The sequence below is a fragment of the Vipera ursinii genome (genome assembly GCF_947247035.1).
Source record: "Vipera ursinii genome assembly, chromosome: 6".
Classification (NCBI taxonomy): Eukaryota; Metazoa; Chordata; class Lepidosauria; order Squamata; family Viperidae; genus Vipera; species Vipera ursinii.
The window spans coordinates 54,996,643-55,017,180 of NC_139515.1; the positions used below are offsets into that span (position 1 = coordinate 54,996,643).

Sequence of the window (20,538 nt, forward strand, 5' to 3'; positions counted from 1 at the left end):
GTTCAATTTGCCATGCCACATAATTGAATTTTTGTCAAAATTGAGAAGGTATCACGACTAGCAGTATTTAGGGATATGCTTCCACTAGAAGAATGATGACCTTTGTGTATTAACTTTATGCATTAATATTTAAATATAAGATGAATAAATAATAAAACTAAAAAGATAAAATGGGCATATTGGTAGAGATAATCATTTATCGGGAATTTATTTTATTTTTATTTTTATTAATCCCATTTATATCCCGCCCTTCTCCGAAGACTCAGGGCGGCTTACAATCTAAAGCACAATGTGCTTAGCAATAGCCTTCATTCTATGTATATACCTGCTTAATAGGGCTTTCGGGGGCCCCAAAGCGGCATTTTTACAAAGCTTATTGCCCCCAACAATCTGGGTCCTCATTGTGTGTCTCAAGTCTTATTTTGGCCATGAAGCCCACTGAATAATCTTGGGTCAGATATACAGATGTAACCAGATCAAACCCAACAAAAAACTCAATAAGATAACAGTTTTTATTTTAAAAACCGTATGTAACATTCTTATGGTTTCTCCCCCCCTTTTGTGTTCAATATCTTTATTTGACATATAAAGGCAGTTGAGAACTTTAGTAGCAGAATCTCCTCTAACTGCAGTAGAATTCATGCCTGAAGGAAATTCACTAACTATTGGCTCCTCTCGTGGAAAAATATACCATTATGATTTAAGAAAGCTGACAGCACCTGTGAAATCAGTCAGTGCTCACAAAACCTCTGTGAAATGCATAACACTGCAGAATTGTAACAGTTTTTCAAAGGTAAAACATCTTGAGCATATATTGTTGAAACGTTGATTAAAAAAACTAAATATTTTCCATTTATGGCAAATCAATAAACAAATCATGCATATTTATTAAGCTTTGAAATATCTTTATATTTTCATTGTATTTAAATTGTACAGTTTTTATGTCTACAAAATGGCTGATATTTTCAATCATACTGGTTTAACATTTAACTCGAAAATAATTTGTTGGAATGCTTTATATTTACAAGAATTAAAAATGTTAGGATAATTGATGCTAATATTCTAGTCATAGTTGTAGATAATTTTATTTGGAATATTTCTGACATACTTGTTTTTATTTTTAGTCTAGTCATAAAACAAGTTCAAGTAAACAAACTTGCAAAAAATCTGGTGTCAAGTCGACAAATAATACTGCAGGAATTCAGAATGTTGGCATTTTAAAAAATCTTATATCTAATGTCCCTGCTACTTTCCTGCCCCAGTCCATGCCAAGTAATGAAGTTAAAGGAACTGATGCTATTCCAGATAAATCAGGTAAAAAAAAGAATTTAAAAACTTTTTTTAAAAAATCCTGTTATGCAAAAAGTGCCAAAGAATCAGTATAGGTTAGTTATTTCATTATCTTGTTTTAAAACTTCTGAAACCCCACTGAAATGTTTTTGTTATGTAAAGTTATTCACTCTGGCAAGGCCTTTTTCTTTTTTCTTTTTGCCAAAAAACGTTCCTTAACTCAATCATAGCTGGTCTATGGTAAAAAATTTATCATCTTCGGGCTAAGATAAACAGAATAAACAATACTACTGCTTAAAAATGAAACTCTTTTGTTGTTGTTAGCTGCGAAGTCGTGTCCGACCCATTGCGACCCTATGGTCATCGTTCCTCCAGGCCTTCCTGTCCTCTACCATCTTCTGGAGTCCATTTAAGCTCATGCCTACTGCTTCAGTGACTCCATCCAGCTACCTCATTCTCTGTCGTCCCATTCTTCTATTGCCCTCAATCTTTCCCGGCATTAGGCTATTCTCCAGTGAGTTCCTCCTTCTCATTAGGTGGCCAAAGTATTTGAGTTTTAGCTTCAGGATCTGGCCTTCTAAAGAGCAGTCAGGGTTGATCTCCTCTAGGACTGACTGGTTTGATCGCCTTGCAGTCCAAGCGACTCGCAGGAGTCTTCTCCAGCACCACAGTTCAAAGGCCTCAATTCTTTGGCACCCAGCCTTTTTTATGGTCCAACTTTCACTGCCATACATTGCAACTGGGAAGACCATAGCCTTGACTATACGCACTTTTGTTGGCAGGGTGATATCTCTGCGTTTTTGGGGTGTTGTTTAGATTTTCCATGGCTTTCCTCCCGAGGAGCAAGCGTCTTTTAATTTCTTGGCTACAGTCCCCATCTGCAGTGATCTTGGAGCCCAGGAAAATAAAATCTGTCACTACCTCCATTGCTTCCCCATCTATTTGCCAGGAATTGAGAGGGCCGGATGCCATGATCTTGGTTTTCTTAATGTTAAGTTTCAACCCAGGTTTTGCACTCTCCTTCTTCACCTGCAACAAGAGGCTCTTTAGTTCTTCTTCACTTTCTGCCATTAGAGTGGTATCATCTGCATATCTTAGGTTGTTGATATTTCTTCCGGCAATCTTAATTCCAACTTTTGACTCATCTAGCCCTGCCTTTCTCATGATGTGCTCTGCATATAAGTTAAATAGGCAGGGAGACAGTATACAGCCTTGCCGGACTCCTTTCCCAATTTTGAACCAATCAGTGCTTCCGTGTCCAGTTCTCACTGTTGTTTCTTGGCCTGCATATAGGTTTCTCAAGAGACAAATAAAATGGTCTGGTGCTCCTATCTCTTTAAGAACTTGCCACAGTTTGTTATGATCCACACAATCAAAGGGTTTAGCATAGTCAATGAAGCAGAAGTAGATGTTTTTCTGGAACTCTCTAGCTTTCTCCATGATCCAGCATATGTTGGCAATTTGATCTCTAGTTCCTCTGCCTCTTTGAAATCCTGCCTGTACTTCTGGTAGTTCTCGATCCACATACTGCTGGAGTCTAGCTTGTAGGATTTTAAGCATAACTTTACTAGCATGAGAAATGAGTGCAATGGTGCGATAATTTGAACATTCTTTGGCACTGCCTTTTTTGGAATTGGAATGTAAACTGATCTTTTCCAATCCTGTGGCCACTGTTGAGTTTTCCAAATTTGCTGGCAAATTGAGTGTAGCACTTTTACTGCATCGTCTTGTAAGATTTTGAATAGCTCAGCTGGAATACTGTCGCCTCCACTAGCTTTGTTGTTCAGCTTTTCTAAGGCCTACTTCACTTCACATTCTAGGATGTCTGGCTCGAGGTCAGTGACCACCTCATTGTGATTATCAGGGATGTTAAGCTCATTCTTGTATAGTTCATCTGTGTAATTTTGCCACCTCTTCTTAATCTCTTCTGCCTCTGTTAGGTCCCTGCCATTTTGGTCCTTTATCATGCCCATTCCCTTCATCTCCAATTTTCTTGAAAAGATCTCTGGTCCTCCCTATTCTATTGTTTTCTTCTATTTCTTTTCACTGTTCATTTAAGAAGGCATTCTTATCTCTTCTAGCTATTCTCTGGAATTCTGCATTCAATTGGGCGTATCTTTCTTTTTCTCCCTTGCCTTTCGCTTCCCTCCTTTCCTCAGCTATTTGAAAAGCTTCCTCAGACAACCATTTTGCTTTCTTGCATTTCTTTTTCTTTGGGATGGTTTTGGTTGCTCCCTGTTGTACAATGTTGCGAATCTCTGTCCATAGTTCTTCAGGCACTCTGTCTATCAGATCTAATTCCTTAACACTATTTGTCACCTCTACTGTATATTCAACAGGGATATGATTTAATTCATACCTGAGTGGCCAAGTGCTTTTCCCTACTTTCTTCAGTTTAAGCCTAAACTTCGCAATGAGAAGCTCAAGGTCTGAGCCACAGTCAGCTCCTGGTCTTGTTTTTTACTGACTGTATAGAGCTTCTCCATCTTTGGCTGCAGAGCCAAAGGAGTCAATCTGATTTCTGTGTTGACTGTCTGGTGATGTCCATGTGTAGAGCCGTATCTTGGGTTGTTGGAAAAGAGTGTTTGCTATGACCATCGTATTCTCTTGACAAAATTCGATCAGCCTGTGCCCTGCTTCATTTTGTACTCCAAGGCCAAACTTGCCTGTTATTCCAGTTATCTTTTGGCTTCCTACTTTAGCATTCCAATCCCCCATGATGATAAGGACATCATCTTTTGGAGTTAGTTCTATAAGGTGCTGAAGGGCTTCATAGAACCGGTCAATTTCATTCTCTTCAGCACCAGTGGTTGGGGCATAGACCTGGACTACTGTGATATTGAATGGTTTGCCTTGGATTCGAACTGAGATCATTCTGTCATTTTGAGGATTATTGCTTTTCCTACTCTTTTATTGACTATGAAGGCTACTCCATTTCTTCTGTGGGATTCTTGCCCGCAGTAGTATACCTGATGGTCATCTGAATTAAATTCACCCATTCCTGTCCATTTTAGTTTGCTGATTCCTAAGATGTCGATGTTCAGTCTTGTCATCTCTTGTTTGACCACGTCCAGCTTGCCTTGATTCATGGATCTTACATTCCAGGTTCCTATGGAGAAAAAATCTTTACAGCATCGGACTTTCCTTTCACCACCAGACACATCCACAGCTGAGCATCCTTTCGGCTTTGGCCCAGTCGCTTCATTCTTTCTGGTGCTACTAGTACTAGCCCTCTGCTCTTCCCCAGTAGCATATTGGACGCCTTCTGACCTGAGGGGCTCATCTTCCAGCATCATATCGTTTTGCCTTTTGGTACTGTCCATAGGGTTTTCATGGCAAAGATACTGGATGCACAATGTGGCTTTGCTTTTGAATTTGAACAAGAAATTTGGACTATTGGAGCAGGGCTGTTAACTGAAGAACTATGTATCTTGAGTGACATAACCTGATTGTATCTTTTCATCTTAGCTTAATATCTTCATAAATCCAGACTTATTTAGGCAAACATAGTGCATAGCTGTGCAGATATGTACTGTACAGTATTTCCAGAAATGCTTCTTACAGTTTTCTCCTCTCCTCTCCTCTCCTCTCCTCTCCTCTCCTCTCCTCTCCTCTCCTCCCCTCCCCTCCCCTCCCCTCCCCTCCTCTCCTCTCCTCTCCTCTCCTCTCCCCTTCCTCTCCTCTCCTCTTCTCTTCTCTTCTTTTTCTCTCTGTGTGTGTGTTTCTGTGTGTGTGTGTGTGAGATGTGTGTTTTAAAGACAGCAACACCAATGCAATGGAGTACATGACCCTTTCCTACATCTGATATTCCCAGCACTGCTTCTTGCAATACTGATTTGAAAATCATGTAATCATTTATCTGTGAGGTTTTTTGTGTTTGTTTGGTGAATCAAGGATATTACTCTAAATCTGTGTTTTCCAAATTTGACAGCTTAAGTTGAATGGTCTTCAACTTCCAGAATTGAAAGAATGCTGGGTGGAGAATTCTGGATGTTGAAGTCCACTCATCTTGAAGTTGCTGAATTTGAAAAACACTGCTTTAAATAAATATGAAAACAAGTTTCTTTATCTTTTAAGATAGCATATCAAGAACATTTTCCTATTTTGATTAAAGTAGTTTCACTAATATCTTTCTTTTTAAAAATTACCTTATGTAAACTTTGCATAAAAATATAACAAAATCCTCATTTTGACTGGTCAACTTGGAGAGCCTTTTCAGTGTGCCATTCTAGGCAAAAAGTTGTAGACTTGTGGATGCTTATGGAATCTCCTATTGGGCATTTTTTTAAAAAATATCAAATGCTTGGATAATGATTTTATGTGTTAAATGTATTCTGTACTATTCATTATTTTTCTTGTTTTGAATAATTTTGTAATCTGTCCAGAAAACTCTGATTACAGATATAATAAATATATTTAGATGGCAGTATAATGCCTTTTTTAAGATTTGGAAGAGATTTTGAGAAATATTTATTTACAGAAAAACAGTTCTATCTTGTATTCAAGGCCAGTGTTATCAGTAGACAAAATGAGATAGTCATTACAATTAGTACCCATAAATTAGTGTATAACTTTAAGGTGCCCAGGCAGATACTTTCACTTATGCTGAAGAAATACTCAACTACAAGTTGCACATACAATGGGAGGGGTGTGTTTCTTCATTCAGACAGCACATGTTTCAGCCCTTCCTGTATTGTTAATTAAGGCCTAAAGAAAAGTAGCATTCTACCAGTGTTGGGGGTGGCTTGGCACAAAATTTGTTAATATTCATTGTCCACACAATTAAAGTTATTCACAGGTATGGTTGGTTATGGTTATGGCTGTTGCTTGCAACTCAATATTAATTATATTTCCTCTACAATAAGCCCCATTGGTTGTGTGGAACATGCTACCAATCATATTTTGGCAGTACTCCTTCTTTTTAAATGTCAGCTTCTTATTAGAAATCTCTAATCCCCTTATCTGAAATCTGCTGAATTTGTTTTATTATTGCTATGACTCTTCAATATACCAAATTATATTGCTTATGAAAACAGAAGTTGCTTGCATGAATGAGAGTTTAGTTTATTTTTAAAGTAATTCTTTTCTTTTAAAAAATGTTTTCCCCTTATAGGCTTGACCCAGAGTAGCAATTTGGATGTAATTCCTTCCAAAGAGTTGGATCATGGGAATACTTCTAATTCAACTAATTTTGAAGACTTGGGAAAGAATAGTTTGGGTGACTTATTTTCTCCACTTCGAGATGGTATGTTGATACTACTGTTTGTTTGTTAGTAAGAACTGTGTTCATTGCAATATAAGGGGCATTGTCTTACCTGAACACCTTTTCTCAGCATGATGATGGAGAATCCACGAATGGGTTAACTGCTGAGAAAGTCCGCCTGCTGATTTCCCTCCCCTGAGATGTGCTCGGTTCTGAGTGATAAGAGGTTGGTCTCTGCCCAAGAGCCCAACATTGGGGCCTCGGCCATAAGGGACCTGGAACGGGTATCCCCTTGCCCGTTCACATGGGCTTTTGCCGCCATGTTGTCCGTGAGGACCAGAACATGTTGTCTCGCCACCCTGTTGCGGAAGTGGCGTAGGGCCAGATGTATGGCTCTGAGCTCCAACCAATTTATGTTGTGCTGTAGGTCAGACCGGGACCACTGGCCCTGAGCCAACTGAGATGCGCCCCCCCGCCAAACAGGCTGGCATCCGTAGTCAGGGGGATCCGAACAGGCTCCTGGAACAAAGAGCCCCTGGCTACCGCTGGCGAGGTCCACCACTGGAGGGAGTTTAGGGTCCGAGACAGAACCCTTACCCTTTGGTTGGAGGAGCTGGTGCCGAGTCTCTGAAACGGGAGCAAGAACCATTGCAGGGCCCTGGAATGTAGTCTGGTCCATGGGACTATTCCCATGCAGGAAACCAGCTTCCCTAACAGTTGGGAAAGAATGACCAGGGTGACTACATGCTCTTTCTGGACCTGAAGGACCAGGGCTCTGATGCTGTCCTGACGGTCCTGAGATAAATAGACCTTGCACAGTTCGGTGTCTATGACCGTGCCCAAATGAAGAAGGCGGGTTGAGGGAACTGTCTGGCTCTTTTGAAAGTTCACTGAGAACCCATGGTCCTGGAGAGTCTTGATAGACAAAGCCAGGTCTGATTGAGGTGGCTGGACCGATAGGGACTGGATGAGAATGTCGTCCAGATAGCACTGGATGCATACAGGGATGGACCTCAAATGCGCGATCAGCACCGCCAAGATCTTGGTAAACACTCTGGGGGCTGACGAAAGGTAAGGCTCTGTACTGGAAATGGTGAGTCTTGTAGCAAAACCTGAGGAACCTCCGGTGGGCGGGAAGGATGGGAATGTGAAGGTATGCTTCCGTGAGGTTGATGGACATCAGGAAGTCTCCCCTCCTGATGCTGGACAAGATGGACTCTAGTGTTTGCATCTTGAACTTCTTGTATGCGAGATGAGCGTTCAGCCCCTTTAGATCGAGTATTGCCCTCCATCCTCCAGATGTCTTCAGAATGATGAAGAGGATGGAATATTTATTTTATTTATTTATTTATTTATTTTTTATTTTTATTACATTTATATCCCGCCCTTCTCCGAAGACTCAGGGCGGCTTACAAGCTTAGCAGAATAGAACCCCCTTCCTAGCTACCCATCCGGGACTAGTTCTATGGCCCTTATTTCTAAGAGGTGCTGAATAGCCTCTGACATGAGAGCCTTCCTGACCGCATTTTTTGACAGCGGACAAGGAATAAAGCGCTCTGGGGACGGACGGACATGAATTTTAGGGACAGACCGCTCCTGATAGTGTTGAGGACCCAAGCGTCTGTGGTGGTGGCCTCCCATTTTTGAACAAACAATGTCAATCTGCCACCAATTGGGGAGACTGCCCTGAAGTCATTTAGACTTTCTGAAGGGACGGGCCCCCGTGCCTCGAAAGGGCTGCTTTGCTTGGAATTGCGACCTGGGTCTGTCTTTGGTTCCCGGGCGGTCAAATTGACGGTCAGACGTAGGAGGGAAGGAACGGGAGGGCTGAGCAAACTCCAATCCTGATCCTGACTGGAAAAATTGCCTGAGGTAGGCTGTCTGCCCGTCTAAGAAGATGAGACATCACCTTACGCTTGTCCTTGTTCTCCACCAAATAAGGTGTCAAGGCCTCACCAAAAAGCTGACCACCACAGTAAGGGTAGCTGCCAAGCGCCACTTGGATTTAACATCCGCTCGCCAGTGTTTGAGCCACAGGAGCCTGCAAGCGGTAACATTGGAGGCTATGGCCCTAGAAGACAACCTAGCGGCATGTAAAGATGCGTCTGCCATGTACTCCGAAGCAGCCATTAATTTGGCTAAGTCCTGGTGCATTCGGACTTTGGGGGTACTGTGATCTGAAGTTGGCAGAGCCAGAGAAGGGAGGTTCTGGCAAAGAAAGAGGTGGATGTGGCCGCCCTCACCGCCCATGCTGAGGCTTGGTGGGTCCTGCGGAAGGAAAGTTCAGATTTCCTGTCCTCCACCTTCAAGGTCTCAGCCATATCACCGGACACTGTGGAGGAGGAGAGTGGAGTCAGAGGTTCATCCACATAAGGAACCTCTAGCACTTCCGACAAGGCCGGGTCAACATTAAAGAGCTTCTTGTCCATCCCCCCTGGAGAGGGAAAGGTGCCAGGTGTTCCCCATTGCTTCTGTACCGTGTTGAGGAAGAGAGGGGGACAGGGGATGTGACGCTCAGTGACCACATGCTCTGAAAATACCGGCCTCGCGTGTTGGCTGGTGGATGGACCAGGATGGGGAACCTGGTCAGGACCAATCTTAGCAGTAGCGCTGGCCTTATGAAGCAGAGATTTAAAGAATGCTGGATTGAATAGACCAACAAAGGGAGGAGGGTCCGGAATAAGATCCTCATCCTCCGAGAGGGGCATTTCCATCGGGTCGTACTCCTCAGAAAAAGATACTCTGCTGCGAGGAGATCGGGTGGGAGAAATAGGATCAGAATATTCTGGTGCTCCCAACTGGGAGAGATAAGGCGGGGTCATTGAGGCCACCGATTTGGGTGCATACCTTTGTTGATGTTTTAGTGCCAAGCCCTGGGCGACCGCCTGGGAGATCAGAGCCTGAAACTGCTCTGGCGACCACACTCCCTGCGCCTCTGAGGGCCGAAGACCGGCTGCTGTGGGCGTAAAGGTGGCCTTGAGCCAGGAGTGCTTTGCTTTCAGGACTGGAGGCATCAGTCGGATACCTGGTCCCTGGATAAAGGAAACCATCTGCTCCTGCTCAGCCCTGGGAAGATAAGGTTGGTCATCATACCCTCCAGAGACCAGACCCTCTGGGCAGACGAGGGAGGAGAAGCAAGCTGTGGCCCAAATACAGATTCCTCTGCCGGAGGAGAAGAGACCTGTTCAGCACCCATCGTGCCCTGTTTCTGGGCCTTCGCAAACTGTCTTTCTAAGGCCTGGTGCCTCCTGCTGGCCTCTTTCTCTGCCTCCTTGGAGGACCTTTTGCCAGAGATGGCCTTGGCTTTGGCCTTGAGCTTTCCAGCAGCCTCTGGTTTGGAGGACTTATGCTTTGATTGTGCAGGAGTGTTGGGGGCACCGTGTGAAGCCTGAGGTGCGGTGTTGTCTGCCATCAGAATTGGGAGATATCTCAGTGGAATGCTGAGAGGGATCTCAAACAGAGGAGCAGAGTACTAATCTGAGGCTGTGTGCCACTCCCAGGGATCAATAAGTACTCTATGGCAATGGTAACTGCAGGCCCAACTTAATGGACAACTGGCACACCTGCAAAGTTCCTGCTGGCCTTAATTTAATTTAATTTAATTTATTAATATTTCTATACCGCCCTTCTCCCGAAGGACTCAGGGCGGTGTACAGGGCAAGAATAAAACACAGAGTTACAAAAATTAAAAGGTAATTAAATACATGCCCATAAAAAACAGTTGATACATTAATAAAAACCCCAATAAAATGATAGTAAAAACCCCACAAGACTAGTTGAAGCAGCTTTGGAGCATAGGCCAAGTCTACTGTGGCGACAGATCACCTCGGTGATAACAGCCAGCTCACTAGTCCTAGTTGGTGGCGACAAGGCCAAGGATGGCACAGCCAGCACACTTTGTTGGAATGGACAATGAGAACCGCTAGGTTGAGGTCTAGAACTGCAGTTGAAAACCTCCTGTGCTTGACCATTCACTTCTGAAAAGTTTTGGAGTCAAGACAAACAATAAATGGGTCTGATGTTGTTGAGTCAGCATAAAACTGATAACACACACAAAATATAGAATTGCAAGCAGAAGGAATCCGAACTCAGAGCCCTCTGCAATCATTAGAAGGAAGAAGCCTGAAAAGGGGCCCTGCGCCTGTCCAGCGCCTCAGAGGCCAACTTCCCTTGGATTGAAAAAAGCAAACTTTAACTCTGTAGTTTGAGGGTGCTTGAAATCCACCCGCTCCCCCTCCTGAGCTGGCAAGGACAAACCGAGCCAAAAGCTTTCTGGAAAAACTGGGACGATAGCAACGCCCAAAATGGTGGCCGCTACTGAAAATGAGCACAGGAGGGAATCTGTTCCTTCCCCTAAAGAAGAAGGGAAGCAAATGTTACACTCTTCGCGTGCCTCTGCTACTTCAGGCACGCTGAAAAAAACAAGCAATGAAGAATTTCTAAGTGAAAGCCTCCCCACAGACTTGCAAAATTCAAAAACAGAATTCAAAATGGTGGCTGCAATAAACGCGCTGGGAAAATGAAAGCCAGAGAGTCAGAAGAGACTGCAGCTTAATCAGAGCTTGCAGCTAGAAAAAAAGGGAATGTTTTCACGAGCTCCTGCAATTTCAGGCACTCCTAAACAGACAGCTGAACTGAGAAAAACTCCCCCCGAACTGACAATAAACAGTAGGCATTCAAAATGGCGGCCGCCGAAAATGAAAGCCTGAGGCTTTTGGAAGGCTGCAGCTCAGACAGAGCTTGAAGCTGGAAAGAGGAAGGAGAAACCAGATACTGCACTGATCCCAGCGCAGGGGGTGAGAAGAATCCACGAAGGGGGAAAAAAACACAACTATCCGACCTGCTCAAATTACTCTGAAGAGAAGACTCAGCAGGATTCTGGGAGCCAAATTTGCTACGTCTTTTCTGGGCACAGACTAAGTTCTGACTGGGAGGTGTCCTGGCCCAGGAAAGGCATGGCAAGTCAGACTTAGTCTAATTGGGCAGGAAGACAGTGTAAACCCATTCATGGATTCTCCATCTATCATGCTGGAGAACTCTTGCTCCTATTGACTCTTATGGTTAGAATGTTACAGTCATTCTATAGTCAAACCTATTAGGTGGACCCAAGATTTGTTTGAAGAATGCTCATCAATTACTTCTCATCAAATTGGAGGGAGATACTAAATTGATCCTTTTTTGTTCAATACTTTTTATCAGTGATTTGAATGAAGAGATGCTGTGAATGTTTATTATATTTGTAAATGATACAAACTCGGTGGAATAGCTCATAATTTAGAAAACAGAATGTATTTGTTTTTTTTTTATACTGTCAATATCACTTTATCTGTTCTAGATATTGCAGCTTGTAAAGCAAATGAAGATGTTCCAGGAAAGAATGATGGTAAGCACCTTTTATAACATGTCTTCTGTTATAATAATGATAGTAGCGGTATTATACAACTAAAATACTATTTCAAAAGACTTTTGACTATGTATCAGAAACATTTTTAATTAAGCAAAGCAAATATATGATCTTTTGCTTTCCATTATAGGTTTGGATTTTCAGTCTTATCTTTTAAGCATGGATTTTCTCTCTCAGTTTAATACTGCTTTACCTACAAGAAAAAATCCAGCAGGATCAAATCCACAAATTATTCATTCAAGTCCACTTAATATATTTGCTGGATCCCCCATTAAAGAGGAAGATGAGCATCTAGATATTGATGCTAAAAAAACAAATCATGGAAAACAAGAATCCAGTGAGCACATCAAACAGGTATAGTGTGATTACAGTTTTGTCTTTTATATTGCTTTCAACTTCTCTCCTTTTGCATAAAACATAAAATCTGTTACATCATCCATCATGAAATCTTACAGGAACTTTAAGATTGGATCATATTACATCTGCATCAGGAACACTGTGACTATGTGCACATCTTTTTTCTTCCTGTTCATTTTGGAGCTATCAGGTGTTATTATTGGGTCCTAGAAGGAAAGGTATGATGAAGGCTGCCCATAGGTTGGCCCTTGCTTTCTTGAATGATTTCAACATGCCAGAATTATGGTACTTGCTTGCTTGACAGTTTGACACTTTGTCCCAGTATGACAGTTTATCAGTACAGTGCTTTATCAAGTGATGTAAAAGGAGTGGGTGGTGCTTGGTATCTCTATTTTACAGTACTTGTTTTCACTTCTCTATTTATTCATTTATCAAATTGGTACACTACCCATCTCACCTGTGAATCTGAGCAGTTTATCAAAAACATCATAAAATAATATAAAAATGTAACTAAAAAGCCCATTTGAGAACAAAGTTAAAAATAGATAGATGCTATTGATGCTACTGTATATAAAAACTGATATTGCATGGGCAAGCTAAGAACAGATATGGATTCTTAAAAATAAGCAGACAAAACCAAAAAGCCTTGTGCACTTCCCCTTGAAAGTTTTAATAAGCAGTTCAGATGTACTTATTGCATTTGAGGAAAGAATAGCTGCCAGTGATTTGGATCTCAAATGGGTCCTAGCATGTGATAAATAGCATTCAAATAAGAGAGAAATTGTTACCTTGCAACAATCACGCTGGTAGCAAAGATAATCACTTATTGTACTTTGATAGGTCTCCCCTATCCTCTTTTTACATTGTTATGGGATATTAATACATGTATTTTCTGTCCTTCCTGCTGTAGTTGAGCTCCTCAAGCTCTGATTCTTCAACCCTGAATACTCCACCTGTTGCCAATTTAATCAAGAGTCCTGATTCCAGAGAAAGACTTATTAAAAATACCCAGACACAACTTTTATATGAATCACCAATTAATGGCACTACCTCAACAAGTATGTGTAACTCACACTTTTGTGGTATAATATTCAAGAGATGCTCACATTTTTAAAAATGCTGTTGTATTTCAATAGTAATTTAAAATCTTTCTTTAAACCATTAACTACTACATTGCTGAGCTGAAAGGTAATATCACATAATCTTAAATTTCTAACTCTTTATGAACACAGTATAATTTCCAGATAGTGTCTTCATTAGTATGTATTAGAATTTGATTTGTATTCTTCAAGGTTTTATCCTTAATGTTTTGGTCATAAGCTTGCTCTAAATTTGTACGCTGAATGAGGATTTCTTACTCTTCCTTACTTCGCAATATAGTTGATGATGAGAAATGACATGGTAAGAGTAACTATAGATGTCTTTTTGATATGCTATTGTGCAGGCTACTTCTATTCTACTTCTATTATTCCTGTAAAAATGAAATGCTCATGCTTCTTGATTATTTTGCATAGATCCAAAGATAACTTCCAATATTACTTCTGGAGTTCCTAGTACACTATCTGAAAAAATAATAGATACTATTGGAAACAGCCGATCAAATGCACCTTTATCATCAATACAAATTCATTTCATTCAGAATATGATACAAGAAACTCTGGATGATTTCAGGTAAAGAGAATTAGATTCATATGTTACTTTACCATATTTTTCTACACATTTATTTTTCATGAGCTTTACCACTTAGGAGATGTTGTATATAAACTATTTCAAAACTGAACTGTTCTGAATTTGGTGTGCCCTGATTCAAGAGTGAAACAGGCTTTTTTTCTGAATGTGAAATGGCTGCCTTAATAATGTTCTATGTCAGTCTTGAAACAGCTGCTAATGCCATTTTCATAGCAAATTCTAGTTAATCTTTTCCTATCTTCATATAACCTTTATGCGCTCTTAGTCATGAAATTCCCTGCTCATTCATCAGTAGGTATCTCCTTGTCAATTTGCTTAAGAGAAAATACCTTAGGTCCTGAAGATGAAAACTCTTAAATATACTACAGTACTAATTCTCAAGGGAAAGACCTTGGGGTGATATTTTTGTGGCATTCTTGTAATTTCTGCAATGATTCCATAAGAACCCTGCCTCCCCCCAAACAAAGGATGTAGCTGATACAACAAAAAATTAGAAGACAACCATTTTCAAAAAAAAAAAATTAGAAGAAGTAACTCTGTGGAAAACTATTGAAAATTAAAAGAAATATTTTCTATTTGTACTTATTTCAATTAGTATCTAAAATATAGCAAATATTTTACAGAGCCTTGGTGGAGCAGTGGGCTAATGCCTCCTTAAGTAACACCAGCTGCCTGCAATTAGTGCAGGTTCGCATCCCACCAGGCTCAAGGTTGACTCAGCCTTCCATCCTTCCGAGGTAGGTAAAATGAGGACCCAGATTCTTGGGGGCAATAAGCTGACTTTGTAATAATGCCGCTGGGGGGGCGAAAACCCTAATAAGCATGCATATACATAGAATGAAGGCTATTGCTAAGCACATTGATTTGTGCTTTAAATTGTAAGCCGCCCTGAGTCTTCGGAGAAGGGCGGGATATAAATGGGATTAAAAAAAATAAAAAATTAAGCAGTGTAATTATTTTACCAAGTGTTTGAAAATAATGATCTAAATTTTTGGCAAGCCTTCTATATCCAATCTTTTTCAAGATAAATACAAAACAGACTCGTTTAGTGCATTGGTACCGATACTGAGTATCCCATATACTAATAGTCGAGTTACACACTTTTGAATCTATGGGAAGATTTCTAATTTAGGGCATTACTTAATACTTGTAGATATAAAACAGGGTATGTGGGGGGAGAAAAACAACCTGAGACATTGAAGTAGTGCGAACACTGCAACATGTTTCCTAAGAAGAAAGCAAATAGTCAATTTCTCCAGTTTCCAATTTAGGATTCAGCTAACTGTATTGTGCATATGCACACACATATGCATGCTCACGTGCACAAACTGATGTGTAGATTATGCCTGCAGCAAATCATACAATTTCTTATTTGTCATGTCACAAATTATATTTGTCCTCTTGTGTTTTGTAGAACTATTTGTAGAATTATACATATTTTGCAGAATTTCCTACAAATAAACAGATTTTTTTCTCTGTACTACATTTATCAAAGTAATTTAGAAGCCTAATGCATTAGCTGTCATATTGGGTACTTGACACTGGAAATGCAGCAAGATGAAAAGAAACACACTCCTTTCTAATAGCCTCTTATTTCTAGTAGGTTCCATCAAAGAAATACATTAACATTGAAGTGAGGGGATGTAGTGGGATGATAGTTTATCATTTTAAAATTACCTGTGTAGTAGTAAATCTCTGAGTTGAAGAAAAAAAATCTAGACTTGTGACATAAATTGGTATTTTTTCTTCTCAGGGAAGCTTGTCATCGTGACATTGTAAATTTGCAAGTAGAAATGATCAAACAGTTTCATGTTCAGTTGGTATGTATACAAATATAAAGAGGTGTACATATATGTTGACAAACTTCCCTTTCATTGCAGCGTTTAATATTTTATTATTCTAAATCTGGGGCAGGCTGTCCATATGTTTTAAAATGCAACTCCATAATCCTTTACTGTTAGCCATAATGGATGTGGAGCCAAACATTAGGAAAGCTACATTTTCAACAACCTAAAAGGGGGAGGTTGGAGCCAAGACAAAAATGGTCCAAGATTGTCAGGTCGAGCAATGGTCTTTTCCAGGTTAGTGGTTTATTTAAAAAATAAAGAATGTGACAACATTACTCTGTTTTGGTAATTTTGGGTTGTTTGTGACAACTATAAAATCTACCTTTCTCTAAAAAAAACCCCTAAGGTACTTTTAAATGTTGCTGTTAAAATTTCATATTTAACAGTAATTTAATATTAATTCTTCTATTACATATTGATTTTCTTTTCTTTTCTCTAGAATGAAATGCATGCCTTGCTTGAAAGATATTCTATAAATGACAGTTTAGTAGCAGAAATTGAAAAATTGCGTGAAGAAAATAAAAGACTTCAAACCCACTTCTGACAGGTTCCTATTCATGTGAAGAAAATAATTTAATATTTTTGTTCCAAATGGCTAAGACATTGTGGTGTCATCTGATAATTTCTGAAGTAGAGTGTAAATTCAGTATTTCTTTCAGTACCAAATATCTTTTAATTGTAGAAAAGCAATATATACTGACTTAATACAGAAAATGCACTTACATTTGTATCAAAGTGTTTTTATGGTAAAGAAGTTGATGAAAATTGAGGCTAACAGGATTATTAACCATTTCTCTATCTGTATATAAAGTGTTTTTATAAAAAAGGAAACTAAATAGGACTTTTTTTTGTGTAACAAATAATCAACCTTCTTTGCCTTGTGTGGTGTTGGTGGAATTCTCTCCATTTTGCCTGAAAAAAACCGCAAGTGCCTGACTTTCGATTTTTATATTGTACATGCTTTTTAAAAATACATATCTTTCCTACAATGGTTACTTTGTAAGTGCAGAATACAACTCTAATATGTAACTCAATTGTAAACAAAATACCTTCAACTTTTCTATATAATTTCAGAATACAATTTGAATAAAAAATATGTATAGTTTGTCTAAACATACTTGACCCAATAGCATTACTATACTAAAATCAGCAATTCCTCAATCTGTTCTTTCAGTATAGTTTTCTTGATTTCAAGTGCAGCCATAGTCAAACTGTTATTTCAGTTTGACTTTGCTGTTTGTTAGATTTTTGTTATTAAAGAATTGAATGGACTTAATGTAATTTAATCTGCAAAACAAAATAACTAAAACTACTCAGCTATCCAATGGGTCAAAAATGTGTCCTGGATCTTCCTGTCACCAATTATATTTTAAAAGAATGCAGAAACCTGTGCCTTCTATGTAAATGAAGAAAATGTTTTCTGATAGTCCAGCTGGAATATTTTCAAAAATTTATACCAAGTTGATACAATTCAGTAAAATTATTAGTTTATCCATTTTAATATAGATTTTATTTAGATTATCATAATATAAAGTACAAAGGAAAATAAAGATAGTAGAGAAATGGGGAAGGAAAAGAAAGAGTGGGATAGGATAACGAGAGAAAAAAATATTCCTTTTTTTTCAGATCAGTAAAGTACAAAAAAATGGTTAATTATCAGTGAGGAATGTGTACATCGTGATACAGTCCATTCCAGAATAAAAACAGGCTGTCTTTGAAAGCAGCAGAGTGTTTATTTATTGCAGCTTTGTAAACCCAAATTGGCCAGCTTCAAGATGCTATGGTAATGGATTTTATCCATCAACAAGGAGTTTGGACTAAATTTTCAAAAGATTGTGTCATATTGTCAGTTAGTACAGTAAGTTTCACCAAATGTAAAGAGATTTCAGTATTTTAATAATATGAATAATGCAGTTTGAATTTGCTTTTCCAGGTGCTACTTAGTTAGTAACAAACTAGCATAGTTATTTATAAGTACAGTAAACTGATTTTAGGAAGGAAAGTTCTGATATCAGAATTATGTATGTCCTGCATTAAATATAAAAGGCTCGATGAAAGCCCTTTTGTTTTCCTATTCATACTACAAATCAGGAGAATTAAATTTTCCAGAAATGAATAATATGCAGCAGTTCTACTGTATATACTTTCCATACGGGACTTGACAATGAACCTATGGGAATTATTGTGAAAGGCAGTGTGTTTAAGGATATGAGTCCATTTTAATTTCTTATACAGATAAGGCATATTATTTTGGAAGAAGATATAAAATATTTGGAAAATATGTCAAAACCTTGTGCTTGTCTTCCTTATATTTTTTCCAATATCTAAAGCATTTGATAATTTCAGGTGTCTTATTATACATAACATAATTTATATGACATGTTACTTTCTTTTACATTCTGCAGTCAAAATCACAGTGTTTAAAAATGTAAAAGTATGAAATGCTTTCACAGAGTATAACTTATTCAGTGCTTTTACACACACACACACACACGTATGTATGTATGTATGTATGTATGTATGTATGTATGTATGTAAGCTTGCACATCTGACTTAAAGATCCGACTGTTTTCTGTTCCCAGTAATCTGGCATGGAAAGTACTTGTCTTTCATGTGACCTCTTAAAATCATTTCAGAAAACTGCAACCGTATTAGATTATTTTGTAAAACTGTCCTATATAGAAATGCTTTCAAGATTCTATGCAGAAGAAAGTTGAAATGTAATTTATATTTAAAAATCATACTGTCATAAAGTAAGTTAATACTTCAGTTAAGTATTGTTATGGCAGATCTGTGCTAGAATACTGCTTTTGAACACTAGTAAGATAGACAGGATTTTAAAAATAAGACGTGACAAGCAGTACAGTATATGAGGTACATTGATGGGAATGCTGGCTTTGGTGAGTGGAAACCAGAATGAAAGCATGGTGAGTTCTTAATTTACTGAACCAATTTCCTACTGTGAAATCCACAGGTTTCTGTTCTGAGTGAATTTTGACATGCTGTTTCATTTTTCAGATTAATATGCTTTCTTTATTCATTTACTAAACACAGAAAGTGTTGTGTGGTATAAAATAAATACAGTCCAATTAACTTTTAAAATATTTTAAAGTAAATATTGTCTTTTTATTGCCAAATATAACAGTTACATGGATGCTACCATTACGTTGCTTGTTATTATAGCATGAGTTTATTGTACATAGAGTAGCTCTCTGAGGGACATGGATGGTTCAAAGATGTGAAATAAATAAAACAAGTTTCAAAGCAGAAACCATAAATATGTTCATTTAATATGATGAGAAAAAAATAAGAGTGGATTTTGTTCCCCTTTTTAGAGAGGAAAGATGTTCACAGATATAAAATTCAGTAGTATTTTTGAGAAGAATGGGAATCTATTAATATGTGACTCTTATGTTGAAAAGAAAGCACTAGATTAATAGTCTTCATATATGGACAGCAATTATGCCTTCATTAAAGGTAATATATTAAATTGAACTCTAACACTGGAATTAAATGTAATAAAAACCAATACTAGCATACATCATATCCAAGAAATTACAAAATTGACTAGTTTTGGTCATGTCATTTCTATAATTAATGGTAGTTGTTTAACCCCTGTGCTTGTATTTAATTGGGAGTCAAAATCATTTTCATGTAACCACAAAAGTAGTTTTAAATTATTACAATGATTTTCCCTTGTGATTTTCTACTTAACTCATAATCTAATTCTAAGTGTATGCAGTTAGGTTGTTGCAGCTCAGTGATTGATGTTTCCATTTTATTTCATATTTATGGTAAAGTCAAGGGAGTGTCTCTTGCACACACACACACACACACACAGAGAGAGAGAGAGAGAGAGAGAGAGAGAGAGGGGCTGGGCTCACACCATACTTAATTGTATTCTATTGGAAAACTGGGCTTTACATCATACTAAATATAAACTAACCAAATTATGTTTCAGTGCAATGTACAAACTAGTTACTCTTCACATTTCCTCTTTTATATTCTTCTAAATTAAAGCCACTGTTTCCATGACATGTCATTCAGAAAGGAAGACTATGGAGTGAATGATTGATGAAATAAGCAACTTCAAAATGAAATGAAAATGGATATTGTCCAAAATATAGCAAAACATTTGACATTTATTGGGATTCTTTTTGTTGTTCTGGAGTATTGTGTTGATCTGAAGTGGAAATAAAACTTTTTCCAACATTACATGCTTTTCTTTTGGGGTATTCTGCTTATTTTTACTGCACTGAAATGAAAGCCTCTGCTTTCTGATGTATATTTTGTTGCCATAGAAACAATGATCTAAGTGGCAGGGATATCACTAACCTCTGCTGTGAAAACAAAACATAAAATTGCTTAATATAAAATGCTTTGAAAGCTTGGGGCAGGCTGGGCAAGTGGAAGAATCTAATCAAAATATCTTGTTGCAAGAACAATTGGTGACTGGTGTTGCTGTTTTGCCCCATACATTTATTTTGTACAAAGTTTTGGAGCCCTTAAGGTCACATTTTTCTAGTGATGAAAGCAAAAAATGCAGTTTTTTAGCCAGTAATGCAATCATGAATACCTGATTGTAAGATCTGCTTAATTTGGTGGGATTTAATTCTGATTAGTTGTGTATATAGTTACATTCTAAATTGGTTTTCCTAAAACAATTTCTTGTTTTATTACTTTTATTTTTAAACCACCTTTTAATATACACTATATTTACTATTTTCACAGGTAGTTCAATGCAATAT

At 38.4% G+C, this 20,538-nt stretch overlaps 1 protein-coding gene across 1 annotated transcript in view; it reads left to right on the forward strand.

The window, feature by feature from the left end:
- The window catches only part of NEDD1 (NEDD1 gamma-tubulin ring complex targeting factor), a 42,935-nt gene extending 22,936 nt beyond the window's left edge, over positions 1-19,999 (forward strand). The window contains exons 7-15 of the mRNA XM_083366028.1: positions 592-793; positions 1,125-1,314; positions 6,404-6,535; positions 11,829-11,876; positions 12,028-12,251; positions 13,165-13,312; positions 13,769-13,925; positions 15,697-15,763; positions 16,230-19,999. Coding sequence (XP_083222154.1) covers positions 592-793; positions 1,125-1,314; positions 6,404-6,535; positions 11,829-11,876; positions 12,028-12,251; positions 13,165-13,312; positions 13,769-13,925; positions 15,697-15,763; positions 16,230-16,334 — 1,273 coding nt within the window. The 3' untranslated portion in view covers positions 16,335-19,999. The remainder of the gene's footprint in view (positions 1-591; positions 794-1,124; positions 1,315-6,403; positions 6,536-11,828; positions 11,877-12,027; positions 12,252-13,164; positions 13,313-13,768; positions 13,926-15,696; positions 15,764-16,229) is intronic.
- Positions 20,000-20,538: the final 539 nt, after the last annotated feature.